General features: G+C 39.3%; 1 protein-coding gene across 5 annotated transcripts in view; it reads right to left on the bottom strand.

Annotated features, from left to right (window-relative positions):
- The window catches only part of KIF5C (kinesin family member 5C), a 124,760-nt gene that overhangs the window by 20,658 nt on the left and 86,277 nt on the right, over positions 1 to 17,825 (bottom strand). For all 5 annotated transcript variants that reach the window (XR_005586250.1, XM_039495078.1, XM_039495076.1 and 2 more), the window contains 8 exons: positions 13,836 to 14,042; positions 11,849 to 11,995; positions 9,499 to 9,687; positions 7,244 to 7,361; positions 5,886 to 5,962; positions 4,326 to 4,435; positions 3,205 to 3,306; positions 1,602 to 1,662 (listed from right to left, as the gene is read on the bottom strand). Coding sequence is in view for 4 of the 5 variants with exons in the window: in XM_039495078.1 (XP_039351012.1) it covers positions 1,602 to 1,662; positions 3,205 to 3,306; positions 4,326 to 4,435; positions 5,886 to 5,962; positions 7,244 to 7,361; positions 9,499 to 9,687; positions 11,849 to 11,995; positions 13,836 to 14,042 (1,011 nt within the window). In the remaining variant the exon portion in view is untranslated. The remainder of the gene's footprint in view (positions 1 to 1,601; positions 1,663 to 3,204; positions 3,307 to 4,325; positions 4,436 to 5,885; positions 5,963 to 7,243; positions 7,362 to 9,498; positions 9,688 to 11,848; positions 11,996 to 13,835; positions 14,043 to 17,825) is intronic.

Genomic DNA, 17,825 nt, shown 5'->3' on the forward strand with positions numbered 1-17,825 from the left:
AACAAAATATGTAAGCAATTATGCTTCTTCAATGCAAAATATAATATTTTGCATAGAGTTAATCAACAACTTATACAGTAACTGGAAGAATTACTAAAAACCAAAGTTATGTAAAAACTTTAAAAGATAACGTTTGAATGTTTTGCTCAAGAAGGTAAAGGAAAAATAAAACTGGCTAGAGCCAAATTGTTGGCAAGGGCTGAACAAATTTCACCACACAGCTCTGAATACACACATCTTTCCTGAACAACCTCTTTTATTCCAAAATTGAGTGGAAAAAACTGCCTATTGTGTGGTAGTTTTGGGGCACACACCAATGTCCACCTGGGATTATGAGAAACAACACCAGATTTATTTCCCCTTCAGAGTCAGTTTTCAGAAGGAAAAAGCTAGCATGTTAACCTACCATACAATCTACTCCTCCTTCATAGGCTGATACAAATGTAGGGCAGGAAGGGACCTCAGGAGCCCCATGTTCTGAGGCAGGGCCAAATATACCTAGACCATCCCTGACAGGTGTTTGTCCAACCTGTTCTTAAAAACCTCCAGTGATGGGGATTCCACAACCTCCCTTGGAAGCCTATTCCAGAGCTTAACTATCCTTATAGTTAGAAAGTGTTTCCTAATACAACACCTAAATTTTCCTTGTTGCAGATTAAGCACATTACTTCTTATCCTATTTTGAGAGGACATGGAGCACAATTGATCATTTCCCCCTTTATAACAGTTCTTAACATATCTGAAGACTTATCAGGTCACCATCAGTCTTCTGTTCTTAAGACTAAATATACCCAGATTTTTTTAATGTTTCCACATACATCAGCTTTTCTAAATCCTTTTATTATTTTTGTAGCTCTCCTTGTGACTCTCTACAATTTGTCCATATCTTCTTAAAATATGGCACCCAAAACTTACACAGTCCTCCACCTAACGCCTCACCAGTGCCAAGTAGAGTGGGACAATTAATCCACTCGTATTGTAATCAAGAAGAAAACCACTGTTGTTTCATCCAGCCTTTTTACCTCTTCCAAAAATCCTGTATATTGCACAAAGTCAAAGTTTTTCACAAGAAGATTTCATAGCATTGATCTGAAGACAGAACTAGTTCTTCAAAAGAAGTGTCCTTTCAGTACTGATTGCAGAGCATAATGTATTTTATACAGGATTATACTGACTGCACAGTGATAAAGTACTAACATCACTGAGAAACACAATTTAAATGTATTAATTGAATACATTGGTTATGACATTAAATCATAAATATCAAATATTGAAAAACTTGTAGAATGAGCCATTGAGATGACTATATGTAGGATGATAAGTAAACCGATCAGTAAAATAGCTTTAGGAAATTTAGAAATAAGGTGTAACCTAGATATGGGCAAAAGTGGGTTGGGGCAGATCCTAAAAGTATTCAAACAAGTTCAAGACAGAAGGACAGTTTGGAAATATACTACTTTTTTAAACTTATTTCTCACCTAAGCTGGTCATTTTCTTGCAAAAACATTGTAGGCAACAAGCACACACAAAAAGGCTGGCAACAAATCACTTGCAAAACCCTAAACCCTTGCAAAAAAGCTGATGTTTTAGTTATAACATACCACAGTTTCCTCCAGCCCTTTAAGATCTTCTCTTGCTTGTTCCCTTTTATCATTAAGCAGTCTAAAAAGAGAGACCATTATGTAAGCCAAACAACATACTGAAATCATGAAAATAAAAGAACATGAAACAGAATAGCATCAGTCAAAGTTTTCAGATTTGGATGGAACAGGTGTGCACACACTCGCACATCTGAGTAAATTGCACGTGCAATTACCCAACTGCACACACATGTGCAGGCTTTTCAGCAGTAATGACTGGGCCACCATCTCCATTTTGACATGCATCTCTTGTAACTGTATTTGAAAATTTAATCTTCTATATTTTCAGAAAAGTCTGAGAAAAAGCCCAAATAAGCAACTAGGCGGTTTTGTTAGTGGTGGATTGTTTGTTTTTACAGTACAATAAACTAATCTGCAATCTTGCAACGAGCAAGACATTTTCAGTTTATCTCCTTGCACACGGTAACAAAACTAGAGCTCTGAAAAGCTTATTTTGGCACATACTAAAACAACAAAAAAGCAAGACATAACCAATGTGGTGTGCCCTGTAATTTGTGGGTTAGCCTGGTTATTGGGATGGTGTCTTCTGTATGAGTATTTTGGTGTAAATGCTTCTCACTAGGAGACAATCTGGGATGAGTCAGGCAGGCAGGAAGACATTGCTCAAGATGGTCAGCTTCCACTTAAGAGTTGTCAAGAGACAACACCATAAATATTATCTCTGGTGACTCTGGCATAGTCCTGGACAACCTACAGAACTAATCTGACCAGGATGGTTCAAAGCTGGCCAAGACTTGAAGTAGCCTCCTGGAAAACAAAGAATCCTTGTAGGGTTAAAAAGGACTCTCTTGAGGATATAAAGGGGGAACCAGACAGACACACACAGACTGTGCCAGTGTCTGAAGAAGCTAGGCCTGCCTCGGTTGCCATTATGGAATGGTAATACTTTAGGTAAGATAGACATGTTTACACGCTGTTTATTTAACATCCACTTTTCTCTAATGCTTTGATCCAGTTGTTAAATAAAAATGCTTTGTTTTAAGAAGGTTGTTGGTCACTATGTCACTTGTCCCTGTAAGAAGGAAACAGGTGCCTGAAACCCAACTGGATCTGCTGAGTAATATTCCATCTTCTGTGGTACCTATATGGCCTTCTCCATTCCCACAATATCCAAGCACTTCAATCTTTAGTGTATTTATCCTCACAACACCCCTGGCAAGTAGGCAAGTGCTATTATTCACATTTTACAGATGGGCAAATGAGGCAACACAGGCAAAGTGACTTGTCCAAGGTCACACAAGAAGTCTGTTGGCAAAACAGGGACCTGAATTCATGCCCCCCCAAGTCCTAGGCCGGTGTCCTAACCACTATTCCATCCTTCCCCTCTAAGTGGCTGGTATACAAAGGGTAACAATCTCAGAATGGAAGAAGTGTGTGATTTCACCCCAAGACAGATAAGGCCTATCACCTGAGCAGGTGCACTCAAAGAGATCAGAAAGGGATCAGAGATTAGAAAGGGATCAGAGGTGCAGCTAGCTCGTAAGTATGACAATATACAAGAAACAAAGCTTAAAGAGATCAGAGAAGGAGACTGCAAACTTACATTAGCTTTTCCAGTTTCATTTCTCTTTCCTGATCCTCTATTTTCAATTTATCATAATCAGAGCTCAATTTCTCTTGTTCCAATTGCAGCTTCTGGTTCATACTGAAATGAGAAGGGGAGAAACCTATCCAGCTTGATACAGACCACTGTAGGTAAAACACTTCGAGAAACCTTCACATTCAGAACAGAGTTACCCACAGAGAATGAACCTGCAGTTCCACTGAGAGATTCTAGTATTTATACTAACCATGAAGGATCATTAACTGGAGCAATAGCCTTCATTAAAATATTTTTGGGAAACAAAACATACAAACATCTCTTGTCCCCTCCCCCCACATACCCTTTTTATACCTCAAGGGCACAACCTGTACTTCCAAAACTATTCTGTTTTCACATTTCTCATTTTTCAGTTATCATGCCTTATCCCTTTTATAAATGCGGTGGAAAATGAGCATTACATTGGGATGAGACAGATTTAATTAACTGTTTACAGAACCCTGGGTATAGCAGTAAGGAGCACAGTGCCCCATATTGTACTTTACATCATAATTCTATTGAGAAAGAATTCCAGTGCAGAATCATGCACTAGAAGTACAGACTTGGCTTCAGTATGTTTTCGGGGTACCTCATTAACTGATATATACTGAAACTGGTGATGCCAAGAAAAAACATCCATAGTGCTGGAACAGGAAGCAGCTGGAGTTTACTGGCTAGTAGTTGTTTGAAGAACCAGAATGGCTGTGGCAGGACCAGTCACCATGACAGGTGTTCAGAGTCTTTATTTTTCTAATTTGTTCTCATCTACTATTTCTATTATCTATAAGGCTTTAGGCATAACATTACTCTGTCTTTCTTCCTCCCCTCCACAATTTTTTTATTGAAGTAGATACACAATAAGGAAAAGGACAGTTTAATCCATAATATTCTATACTTTTCTGTCCCTTTATCTTCAAATCAGTACAGAATAGTTATACAGAGTACCTGTACATGCTGGTTTCTAAGGCCAGCCAGGGCTAGTAGAACTCTGAGATACATAGGTATGGATGGAAGAACAATCGTACAATGTCATTAGAACAGTATAGAAAAGAGCTAAATGACAGGGAAACAATGAGCAAGCGTACTCTCTGATTTCATCAATGATTTTCTGCTTCTCCTCAATCTCATCTCGTAGCCTGGACAGCTGTTTCTGGTGGGCTTCCCTGTGACTCTCCATCTGCTGCTCCAGCGCTTTCTGTAGTTTGAAAAAACAGAAACGGTGTATTTCAATAGTTATCTGCTTTTGCTAATGCCTAATCCTTTCTTTTGTGCACATACGAGCTGAGTCAAACCTATAGTTTTAGATTTAAAAACCAAATCACATCAGAACCTTACTCAATATACTGATTTATATAGACAGTGCGGTACCATCTATTGCACCAAGTGCTAGATTCATGACTACACATCTGTCTTATGTGGGGAAGCCCTGATTTCTATTTCTGTGGCTTTGCAAGGAACATGTACAGGAAGATAGCAGGTGTGTGTTACTAAGCATCCCCCAAGAATTACAGCTGCTCCTGCCATCTTCTGTACCATTGTACCCATCTGTTTACCAGGAACATTTTTTTTACTGCTTTAGTTGTGCAGATGAAGAACACCTAAAGGGAGATTTGAGGAGGGAAGCAGCTTACCCATGACACTACTGCCGAACTCCTAGAGCTAGAGATATTTCAAGTACTTGGGAAAGCTACATTTTTATTCTCTCTCTTTTTGACTTAATGTTACATAAGACATTTTTCCCTCACACTAGACATGGACTAATTCTGCATGGCTATTTAATCGTTAATTTAGGTTTTTGAATCTGAGGTCAAATTTTTGAAGTTCAGTTACTATCCTTGTTAAACACAGATTCCCCCGCCCCCCCCCCCCGCCCTTCACACAAACTGTAATCCTCATTAAAAAAAACATAGCAGTTCTCTACATTATTGCTTAATATTTCCTCCTTGCATTCTACTTGCAAACAGGAAGGATAAATATCAGAAAATGTGTTTTTGCTTTATAATTCATTAGGTCATATTTAGGAGGAGGTTCTTTCCAGATGATTGGGCAATTGTTTAAATATGATCTGGCCTTTCCTTATTAAATTCCAGTATAAAAATCACATTGATCCACAAGGCCTGATTCACCACTTAACTAATTTACTTCAATAGATTTCTACTGGTATAAAACTGGAGTAATGCAATGGTGAATCAGGCTCATTTTTGTGTGTGTAGGTAAGGAAACCATTTCCAATTACGAGTGCTATATTAGACACTGAATTTCTCTCCTGGGTTCAAATGAAGAAGTGGATTTACTAAAATCTTTTTGATTAAATTTGTACAAATCTTTCAACTGAATCTTTTCACCTTTTGAAGTTAGCTCAACTTCCAAACCATGCAGCGCCAATATTTTGGCTACAATGTACCTTTTTTCCCCTGACAGCTTTACTTTATCAACATTATCAAGCTCTTCCTTTCAAATCGGGAAAGTCACTCCTACGTGGCATGTAGGTTTCCCAGTGGAAGTTTATGGCTCTGACAGATTATAAAAGTTTATTAAAAATTATTGGGCATCACATGTGCATTTGAAAGCAGAATTCAGACCTAACTGTCGGTTTGACAAGTGTTCTTGGTGAGAAAATCTATAATTGTGGCCTGCAATGCTACCTTCATTTCCTCTGCATCCTGAAGCAGGGTCAGATGCTCCTTCTCTTTATCCTGGAAGCTGACTTCATGCATTTTTTCTGTTAAGAGTTTAAAAAAAAAAAGTTAAGAATTAACCAAAGACTTACTCGATACACTGAATCTGAAACCATTAAAAAAAAAATCACTACAACAGCTTTTTCTTTCCAGAAGCAGACAGAGAACTTCCGCTCTCACTTCAAGAATATCGCATATTACCCATCTCCGATACATTTTTAATGGTAACAAAATAAATCGGCACACTAACAGTAATTTGTTGAAAAAGACTCACATATGGCTATGCAGGGCTCTATCTGAAGTGACATGTGGATAACCCATCCATCACCTTCTCCACTTATCACCAGGTCATACCCCCCATATACCTACAACTCCTCCCTATTCCCAGCATCCTCATGTCTACTTGTGACCCTTCCCACTGTCCTTAGGCCTTGGTGACTTCCATCCTTTTCTTCTATCTTTTCAGAGGATCCAAAGCATCTGATGCCACACCTACCCCTAGGAATAGATGGGGAAGCCTGAAGGTGGAGCCAAAACACGACTTGCCAGACCGTTAAATAATGAATTCTCTGACATAGCCTGCTGCTCCTGGAGTCTGAAGGGACCCCCAACAAGGAATATGGGGTGTTGTTCTGGTTGGCAGGTGTATGGTGGAAATCAGGACCCACTGTGGCAGTGTGTGCTACAGAGGCTTAAGGACACTAGAGAGAATTGATCTTTCAATAAATTTTTCATATGTTGTCACAAAAACCTAATTTGCAATCCATAAAATGAAGCCCATATATTTTCAGAATGTAACGTAGCATCTAGGAAAGGAGCATTTCACCCAGGATCAAACAGGGAGCAGTCTCCCCAGTTGTAGAGCAGGCAACCCACAGGGCTTCTACGGGTCAGCAACTAGGGGAATTATTCCAGTTGGACTGGACTCGAAGAATATTACAATACCAGGAGGGCCTGATGCTGCTTCAACTGCATGAACTAGGCTGCTGTGGCTTAACTTTGAGTTTCATAACAAGCACAGTGTGTACTGCAAGTCACTGAACTGTTTGATACTGACTCAGTTGTACTGTTCTATGACTGAATACTAAGCATGCAGGACTATCCAATCTGGCTCAGCCATGTCATCCTTCTAGTAATGGGAGGAATGAATGACACGTGGGCAGGGGCAACCATTATTTGCAAGGAAAGCCACAACAAAATACAAGATCCTCAGAAGAGTTGTCAATGTGCCAGTTGGACAGAACTCAATTTTCTAGCCTGTAGAGGTAAAAAGTCTATGGACTAGAGGCCCCCCACAATTAATTACCCTGTTTTAAGTACAGTACCTTGAGCACGCAACTTGGCCAGCTCTTCACTAAGCGAGTCTTGTGACTCTTCTAGGTGCCTTCTCTTCTGTTCCATATTTTGCATGTAGTCTGTAAGGGACTTAATCTTTGCTTCATGCTTTAAAAAAAGTGAACAATAAGTAGATATAAATGGTAAAGCTTGTAATTTAGAAATTCAGGTACTCTCTTCCTATAAAGATCAGGGACGTGTGAAAGCTCTCTGCATCCAGAGCTACCTACTAGGAGGACGTGCTGTACAGGATCTACGATAGATGTAACACCAACACAATCTTAACTCTTTGTGGCCTGTGGTTAACACTATGCAGCATGACAGGTATTTCCACAATGCCGTATGGAATGCAGGACCAGCTTATCATCAACCAGCAGCAATATTTTAAAGTCAAATTCACTTAACATTAGGATGGAATACATAACTGAGTAGCTTCCTGGGCATTTCGAGCTGTACTACTAGGAAGCCAGTTGTGCTGGTCAATAGCATCACTGATCATTTGCTCCTATTTTTTTTTTTTAACAAGAAAGGTCACTTTAATTAATAAAAATAGCAGCTGACACATTTCAAATGTAAAAAGAACAAAATATATTTTATTTTGAAACAAATTCTATTCCTAATTTCTGAGTTAAGAGGGGCCTGTGTGGGAGCTATTACAGTTCTACTGATGAGATCATTTCATTTTAAGAAGACCTGCCTCAGCATGGAGAAGAGGTCTAGATTTTTGAGTTCACATTATATTTCTGCATTAAGGGCAAAAGCCTCAAAGGTGCCGAGTAACTCCTAACCTTAATGGGAGTTGAAAGAGTTCAGTACCTCTCAGGACTGAGTTCTCAATTAAAAGTACATGTCAAATTCCACATCTATCATGGTGACAGTCGGCTAGATTTCTAAGTTTGATAAGAAGCATTTGGAATGCTCGTTCCCCAAAGTGTGGAATTAGAGCAGCGCATGGCAGATACACTCAATTTTAAGGGCTCAATTAAACAATCCAAACCTCTATTAACTGTTGCTAAGTTTCCTTCTAGGCTTAAATACAGAGGGAGCCTCATCATGGTCTTATTCACAGGGTTCCCAGAATGACAAGAAAAAAAGTTCTCATGGTTGAAAAAATTAATGTGGTTGGTTTCCACACAGCACTAAAAGCACTCAAACACCAGAAGAGAGGTGTGGACCATCAATCTCAGCACAGTAGTGAGTTCCACTCCCAGTTCTGATCCTGCCTCATTCAATGGCCTCTGGCAAGTCACTTAACCTTTTTGCCTCAGATTCTCTATCTTTACAGGGGTGTGGAGGGGAATAATTAGGTAACATTTGTTAAGTGCTTTGAACATGTTGAACAAGTGCTATGTAACTGTTAGGTATTACCAGACTCCAGTATACAATTTTATTGATTAAAAAAAGCCCTGGGATAAGATCATTCCCATGCATGGTTCATTTCACATTTCTGAACAAATGATCTATCCAGCCACAAATTGGTCTAGTGTCTTCCTGGAACATTTAGAAGCATGCTACAACTTCTGCCTTTCCATACCAAGATCTTCAGCAAGTTCAATGGCTTGGAGAGCCACAGCAACTGCAAAACTGGGCTTGTCCCTACTTATATTTTAATGATAAACTCCAGTTTTTTCCACATTAAGTGCCAGCAAATTACATGTAGTGGACTCACAATCCCTCCCCACAATCAGGGAACATGGAGATGACCATGTGGAATCAACAAAACCCCATCATATTGGCAATAGCACATTTCTTTTCCTTTTTCCCCTTTAGTATCACAAAAAGTCTGACCCAGAGGGGAATCCTCCAAGCTCTTTTTCTGGTCACACAATAGCCACCAGGAAACCCTGCTGCTCAGTATTATATGGTCCCATTCTCCATAGTTTTAACAGTATCATTTCATATACTATACTGTATATCTGCTAATGCCTCTCCCAGCATATTTTACAAATGAACTGGATATTAATTTTGTTAATTTAATTTGCATGTCATTTTTTAAGTTAAAGGCAGAGTGTTAAAGATATAGAGTTGCAGAAATAAAGTTGTTTCTTCAGCATGTATGGGATAAGCTGTACTTTACAGTATGAGGGAGATAGAAATCTACAGCCAAGCAGGCATGAGCTCATCATTGAGAAGTAGCATGTTTAAGAAGGTTGGGGGTGGAGGCAGGAGATTTCAAGGAAGAAGAGGGTAAATCAGTGAGACTTCTGCCAAAGAGAGGAGGAAGAGGAGGAGGAAAGAGGCATACTTGTGAGATGAGGAGCTGGCAGGCTGCAAGTTCCCTCTCACTGGCATTCATCTTCCTGTTGGAGTCTATCTGGGCACTCTCCAGCTGCTTGCTGCGGTTCACCAGAGATTTCACCTCAGACTTCATCCTACTGATATACAGCCGTGCCATGGTGAACTCCTCCTCGATTACCCCGTTCACATCTGCTAACTAAACACACAAAGAGTTGCATTGCTTAATGCAGGCTTATAAAAGAAAATAGCCAATGCAGAAAAATTTCTACTACTGAACCAGTTGTCTAGAGCTAGGAGATCTCAGTAATACACAGCACAATTCACAAGTCCTGGGTATACCAGCTTGGATTTTTTCCCATTTACATTCCAAGACGTTGTATCACTCAACCTCTCAGAAACTTCATGGATAAAAGTCAGACAAAGGCCAAAAGTTAAGTCTTCCTGCTCAGGTTATAACCACTGATCCAATGATTCAACATTAAAAGTGGGAATAATTTAGAACCCTTGCCCTAATTGCAGTGACACATTGCAGAAGAGCTTTCCGATACTGCTGGAGAGGCCATGAACCTCCCTTTTTAAAGTGACATTATAAAGCACCCTCCATTGTTACTTGTTTACACTGAAAACTGTCCTGTAAAGCCCTGGCTTCTTAATTAGTACAAAGCCTCCACTAGATGGTAAGCATCTATTTTCAAGTACTGTACCCTTTAACATAATTTCATATACAATTACATGGCCACCAGGGGTTGCTGTAACATCTTATGCAAGATTCACTCCTGTGCTACTAGGAAAAAAATGGTTAAAAAGAACTTCTAGATCAGATCACATTAATTTGGACAGAGCTACCTGCAATCTTATAACAACCCTAGATTTACTGGCTATTTGTATCAGCCAAAAACTGAAATGGCATGACAGTTTATTTTGCTTATTTTGAGATTGCAGCAGCTAAATTTCCAGAATTATTAAATACTTTAATATCCACTAATACACTAAGGAACATTCAGAACCTGTGGAATCCCATGATAACAGCAGAATTCCAGGAGCCCAATTTTCTCTTAGCTCGTTGAGCAAGGAATTCCTCAGCGAGCATGGATTTCCTTTCCCTCCCGTACCCAAATAGGCCTTCTAGCAACTTTTAAATGAACAGTTCATACTCCGGGAAATAATGATGCAGGACATATCATAAGAAACACATTGCCAGACAGACAAAGATCGTGTCCTTTGTAAATCGAGAGGAACTGAGCACTTGCAAATCCCATTGACTTCAGTGAGAGAGAGGCAGGTGCACAACAACTCTCAGGATCAGGTCCAACGGGTATATCATGGACAAGGTATCCAGCGACACATACTTGTTTTTATCCTTGAAGTATGGGGAAAGAGTTTAAAAAGTAAGATGCCAGCTCCAATATTCCAAGTGAAGCAAAATGGAGAAAGTTAATACACTAAATAGACAACATGAAATACTACCTGGAAATAGATTTGTCTCATGCAAACTTGCCGGAATGGTCTAGCAACTAAACATAACATTTAGTTTCAAAAGAAAAAAGTGACATGGTCAACCGTGTAAAGAGAATTTGTATATCACCTACAGTGAATAGTTTGTTTAGTTACCTGATGCAGTTTTAGCCAGTGGCCATTAAAATACCGCTTCCAATTGTTGAAATTTCCTTTATCTACAGTGGGAGAAGTGAGAACCTTGAAGAACTTGGCCAGCTCTCTGTATTCAGAGGAGCCAGTTAGCATGCAAATTGCAAAGCAGTGAGTGGCGCAAGATTTCAGGTATCTCCAGAAACACTTCCACTCCCAGGGTTGTACTTTGTCAATAGCATTCGTTTATTTTCCACTTTGTTATTCCACAGAAGAAGAAATCATCAATAAGTTTCCTCTTCTACATTGTCTATAGTCAGGCATATGCTACAGCAATGCTGACATTTACGGGGTAATCAGAAAAATTCAGCAATGCTGGAAACTGACATACTTGAGTTTGTCACCAATACTTTGATTTCCCTGAAAATTTGTGAAATTTCTAAATTCAGCCAGTGTTTAAATGATAAGCCACAAACATTTCTCCTCACATGACTCCGTCCTGATCTGCTGAACGGGTGCTAATACAAATCTTTGACTTCTCAAGAACAGAGCGCGGCCATCACAATAGATTGCGTAAGCTGTAAAGTGGTTTTATGGCCTAGAAAAACATCCACTAAGACCAAAACAAATTATTTTAATTTGTGATCCAAGGAGGATTTAAGTAGCAGACTACAGAGGTGAAAGGTTGGGGCTGTAAATACCCATACCACCCATCCTCAGAACTACATCTTTATAGTCTTTTGAAAAAAGCAACATAAGATCTGGTTTACCGTTTTAACATCATTGGTACCAATGATTCCTCCAATCTCTCCCAGATCTTTAAGCAGTAAGTTCAAGATCTCTGTAGCTCTCTTTTTCTGATGATTACTGAGTTCCTGCAACTGACCCAGCTCTCGTTGGGTGGCCGTCAAAGCTGTCTGGAAAAGATTTAAGAGATGAGATTACAAACCTGTCCAATGATTCCCTTTATATAGAACAGCAACTATAGTTCAGAAAACTGACAGTTCATACTCTGAACAGAACAAACCCACACAGGTCAGTTTTCCTATTTCTACATTTAAAAGATTGTCTTTATATGGTTGTTTTTATGTCTCCCCTTTGATAGAGGTGTAATTGTGACCCCCACATTTCATTTTCCCTTGTTTCAGTGCCATTCCATGGGTACAGGCTGTTCCATTATGGCTTTCAGGATACAGGATTATTTATTTTATTCATCTTTTTGCAGAATTCATTAGAGTCTGACATCCAAGTTACATATTAAACACACCAACATCTGCACCTTTCTAGTGTTTGTACAGTAATGCCTTCTATCTAACTACCGGTCCTTATCACCAGTGTCCTCAGCAGACAGCCAGTATGCCTTTTAGCAAATAGCACAGGAAAATGAAAATTGCTAATATAATGTTAAAAACATTACCAATGTGAAATCAGTATTGTTGGTATCAGTTACAAAATAATGGAAATCAGACCCTGACAAATAGGCATGACTCACACATGCTCCAGAGTCTATCCTGCCTAACCCTTTGGGTATTTAAACCAAATCTAGATCTGAAGCTCTTGTAGACTTGGATATAGTAGGTGATATAGTTTGATCACATCCAAGAAGCTAAGGTATGTATCATCGGAGAAGAGAATAAGAAATGAGTGAATACAAAATGTTCTTGTAAATATTGGCACTCTTACTTCATCCCAATGCTAAGTTTTCTCTACTGCAGCCGGAGAAGTCAGGGAAAAGAAACATTTATGTTACATTCTGGTGGGGCTTGTCAAGATGCAGATTATTCCAACCTCCTTGAAGGGATAGGGGTGAAGGAGGGGGATTTTCACCAACCTGGCAGTTTTAGGGTAGACCTACACTTCTAACTGGATAAATTTCAGCTGGAAGCAACATACCCATGCTAGCTCCAATCAAGCTAGAGCCATAAAAATAGAGTGTAGCTGTAGCAACATGAGTGCTAGGAGGGGTTAAGCTGCCCTGAGTACATGCCTAGCATTTTGGATAGGATTGTATTCGGGCAGCTAGCCCGTCCCACCACTCCCAACACTGACTATATTCTTAGAGAGCAGGTACCTCAATCAGAGCTAGTGTGGGTATGTCTCCTTGAGCTGGAATTTACACTGCCAGCGTGAAGCTTAGATGTACCCTTAGCGAGTGAGGCTGAGACACTGTAGTGACAAATATCAGAGGGGTATCAGAGAGTCTGGAAGCAGCAAAGCCCTGTGGCTATAGAGAATATTTTAGTGCTTAGCATAGAGCTGGTGTGACCCATACCTTTCTTTGATGTTCAGATGTAGTACCCCACAAAGAAATGCTCTGCAAAAAAACTGTAGTGTTATATAGTGCCACAGATTCTTTTGTTGCTTTTGTAGTGACAAAGTAGATCTACATACCAGAATATTGGAAGAACAAAGAGAGGATAAAGCTAACAGCTGCTGAGAAGAAAGTCTAGTCATTAGAAAGAACATTACTACTGTTCTTTGCTCCTACAAATTACCATTATATTTTGAGTGTTGTATGCAAGTATCTGCCAACAATTACCACACAGTAGTATCAGAGTCTACCACAATTTTATTCTTCAAGATGGGTAATACACTTGACTACAATATTAATAAAAGATTTATAAATTGGTGCAGACTAGTGAGTATCTGGGATGCCCCAAAACTTTTACATCTCCCTAAAAATCAGTCTTTTTGACAATGATAAACTGCATGTAAAAAGCAGACATCACATAGCGGAATAACCAGCAATGCTCCTACTGTTTTCTGTGACAGTTCATCAGCCAGCTGTTCATTGGCTCGGGTCTTGTCCTCCACTTCTTGTGATTTCTGGTCATAATTGACAGCTAATTCCTCCAGGGCCTGAAGAACCTCTTTCACCTCATCTTTTGCAGCTTCATTTTCAATCTGCAGACGAGTCAGTTCCTCTTGGATCTTCTCATAATCTCGTCTAGTGGAAGCCAAAAGCTGGAAATAGATGGCAGAGATCACAAGTAGGTCGCTGTTCCCCCAAGAACTAGCTCAAAAGATTTACAACATTGACTACGGGAGACAAGAGACCTTGCCACTCTATCAGAAACAATATAAGCAACAGGTAGACTGTGCAAATACATCTTTGAAGAAACTAAGCAAAAAACCTCTGGACCTCATGGAAAAGAAAGCTTAATCAAATTCTATTATGCCACAAGCTTCAGACAGAAACAAAAACTTATTTTGAGCAATGTCATAGCTTCAAATGCTTTTTCTACTCTGAATTCAATGCTGTCCAAGCTAAGAACCAAAATGAAAAAGACTTCAAGCCAAAGTGTCACAATTTTGAAGTGAACCATATCATCAGCTGTCTAAAGTAGCTTGGCATTTTGTTATAAGGAATATTTTAACAGGAAAAACTGTGATAATCATTTTAACTTGAGTTAAAAGAAACTATAGACAGACTTCTTTTAAAAAATTACTATTTGCACAGATCAACTTAAAATAAGCATTTTTATGCGCAAAGTGTTGATTAATAAAAAGAACACAGGTTTAGCACAGACTGATGGCTGTCTCCAACCTTCCTGTTATACCCATTTAATCCATTTCATTCTCAAATAAGAAGGGACGTAGGTAAGTTTATAGGATGGCGAAGATTATGCAGAGGTCAATTTCATATTCTACTCTCATCTCCTATTCCATCTTAATACAAAAAATTAAACCATGGAAAATTCTTCAAAATTCAGATTGCACACACTCTGAACTGGAAAACCTCTCAGGTAAAGTTACCTGTAGGAGAACAGTGTCAAAATAAAAGAAAACTGAAAAGTATCTCACAATATTTATTGCTAATAATACACTTTTGGAAAGTCACAAGTTGAAAAATCGTTGTTTAAAACAATAAAATAAGGCAAAAAGCAGCACCAAATAAAGACTTCAAATTTAATGCATCAATTAAAAGAAGGGGTTATTGATTAGGGTCATCCTAATGGCAACATCCTGGACATTTATTCAGGAGATGCTTTTGTTTTTAAGGGTCTCACTTTTGGGGTTGGCTGGAGCTTGAAGCGCTGTAGATGTAGTTCTCCTAAGCTACTCACAGCCCTTAGTGCCCAATTAGTAATCCTGGTGGGGGCTGAAGAATTAAATCCTGTCCGGTTTAGCCAGAGGGATAATGAACATGCCATGAGAGTGGACCGGTAAAACAATGAAGAAAAAACGTGGAGCTCTGAAAGATGGTGTGGTAAGCTCTTCTTTCTACTGCCACACTTTATAGGGGTAATAAAAAGTTAGGTAAGCATGTGGTTATCATCAGCCTGAACTACCACTGTCCACTACCTCTTCACCCCCAAGCCTTGAGGAAGTTCAGCTCTAGATACAAAACCAGAACTGAGATAGTATCTCTTCACCTTCTCTTTCTATATATTCAGCATCTAGAGTTGTCTCAGAGGAAAGCTGGAAAATAGAAAGTAAGCAGGTTAGTTTCAGGACACATGCCCCTGCTCCAAAAATGTGGAAGAGATGATTCAGATGGTAATACTGTATCCTCAAAGTGAAGTGTTAGTTAATTTATCAGGACCTAGGGATAGAAGATGATTTAAATAATAATAACCAAACACCTTAAAAGTATTTCTCCACTAAACTGACATGGACTACTCCTTACGATTTATTTTAAAGTATTTTGATGTGCTTACCACTGTGGTTTCACAATACCACAAATCTATTGGTGCAATATACTACCGAATGTGTAAGTGGGAACACTACCCTTTACTTGATTGCAGGGGAAGCAGGGGGGGAAATCAAGACTTCAGGAGCTTAGTTATCTCATTCTCTACCAACTGGTTCACAAAGAAGAGATAACCCTTAATAATACTGATAGATAGGTGCAAGGAGGAGTTCTCTATCTCAAGGGGTACAGATCTGTGTTTCTGGAGTTCTATTCCCCATGTTTCACAACTTTGAGATGTAAGCTTCACTGTGGGGGCTATTAGAAGCAGCGTATTTACTACAGAGGCCAAAGAAAAAGAATCAGAATATATAGGAGCAAACATGTTATTGGCCATCCATCCAAAGGAAGAGTGACTGAAATCTTAGGATGGCTGGAACACTGTGAAAGGTCAATTTATGAACACATACATACAAAGAAAGCAGACCAGAACAATTTATCTAGCAATTAAGCTTAATTTAGTACATGGAGTTCTATCCCTCATGTTCTAGTAAAGCTTAGGCACGGCCTTCCTGCGAAGATTCAGAACTTCATCTGAGAATACCATATAGCAGTATGTAGCTCAAGTGTATGTACTTTCACCTGAGAAAGAAATAGTTAACCCATGGCAAAGGAATTCCAAGGGTATAATAACAGCATGTGTCCTATCCATAACATGGTTTATAATAGCATTGAATCTACTAGTTTAATCAGCCAGAAATAAGTGCTCTGGCTAATTAAGGAGAACAGCCACGTTGCATCATATATCAATGAACTAATCACAAGCAGTAGTAGACAGCAGGTGGATCATTTCAATGAGAGCTGTGAGAAGCTTGTGAAGTTTACAGACATGAAGTCAAAGCCTCAAAAACCTTTATTTCCTCTTTTAGAGAGTCAAACTAACACAAATATTGCATTGGCCTCCAGAGGTGACAGACTGAGATCCCCATTAGAAGAGCCAGTAAAGCTTCTAAGCCAGTGGTACAACACTCGCCTCAGGGATTTTGATAATAAAGTTGGTGAAGCAGGAATGAATGCAGAAAAGAAAGAAAATGGTCACCATGGCAGGGATTAGAGGCCACTGAAAACAAACTAATATTAAATAAGGATCCAGAGGGAGGCCGGAGATGAGCTAGAATACAACAGACTCCCAAGTAAACAAACATCCAAAAGGAGAGTGATACAAATAGCCCAAGAACTGAAGGTACGAAAAGATGCCAGAACCCAGGAGTACAGAAACTATACAAATGGGGAACTAGTGAAAATGAGTGAGATTTGGACACTAAATTAGACTTACAGACATTAGATCCACAAAGGACTACATTATTTTATTAAACAGAAGTAGATGGCTTAAAACCCTATAAAGTTAAGAATACACATCAGCAAGTTGTAGAATGTAATTTGAAGTATTATTGCCAGCAATATGTGAAATGCAACACTAATCAAGACACCCATAAGAATAGCCATACCGGGTCAGACTAATGGGCCACCTATCCCATTTTCCTGACAGTGGTCGGTGCCAGATGCTTCAGAGTGAATGAACAGAACAGGGACAATGTATCAAGTGATCATTCCCTGTCATCCAGTCCCAGCTTCTGGCAGAGTATGGGGTTACATCCCTGACCATCTTGATTAATAGCCATTGATGGAGCTATCCTCCATCAACTTATCTTATTCTTTTTTGAACATACAACATCCCCTGGCAACAAGTTCCGCAGGTTGACACAGCTGTTCAAAGCTGAACAGTCCCAGTCTCTCTAATTTCTCCTTGTATGGATGCTGTTCCATACCCTAATCATTTTTGTTGCCCCCATCTGAACCTTTTCCAACTCTAATACATAATTTTTGAGATGGGATGACCAGAACCACATGCAGTATTCAAGCCTACCATGGCTTCACATAGAGGCATTATGATATTTTCTGTCTAATCAGCTACCCCTTTCCTAATGGTTCCTAACATGGTTAGCTTTTCTGACTGCCACTACAGATTGAGCAGATGTTTTCAGAGAATGCTCTACAATGTCTCCAAGATCTCTTTCTTGAGAGTGGTAGTTGAGATTATGTTTTCCAATGTG

The sequence above is a fragment of the Mauremys reevesii genome, linkage group 11 (genome assembly GCF_016161935.1).
Source record: "Mauremys reevesii isolate NIE-2019 linkage group 11, ASM1616193v1, whole genome shotgun sequence".
In the NCBI taxonomy this organism is placed as follows: Eukaryota; Metazoa; Chordata; order Testudines; family Geoemydidae; genus Mauremys; species Mauremys reevesii.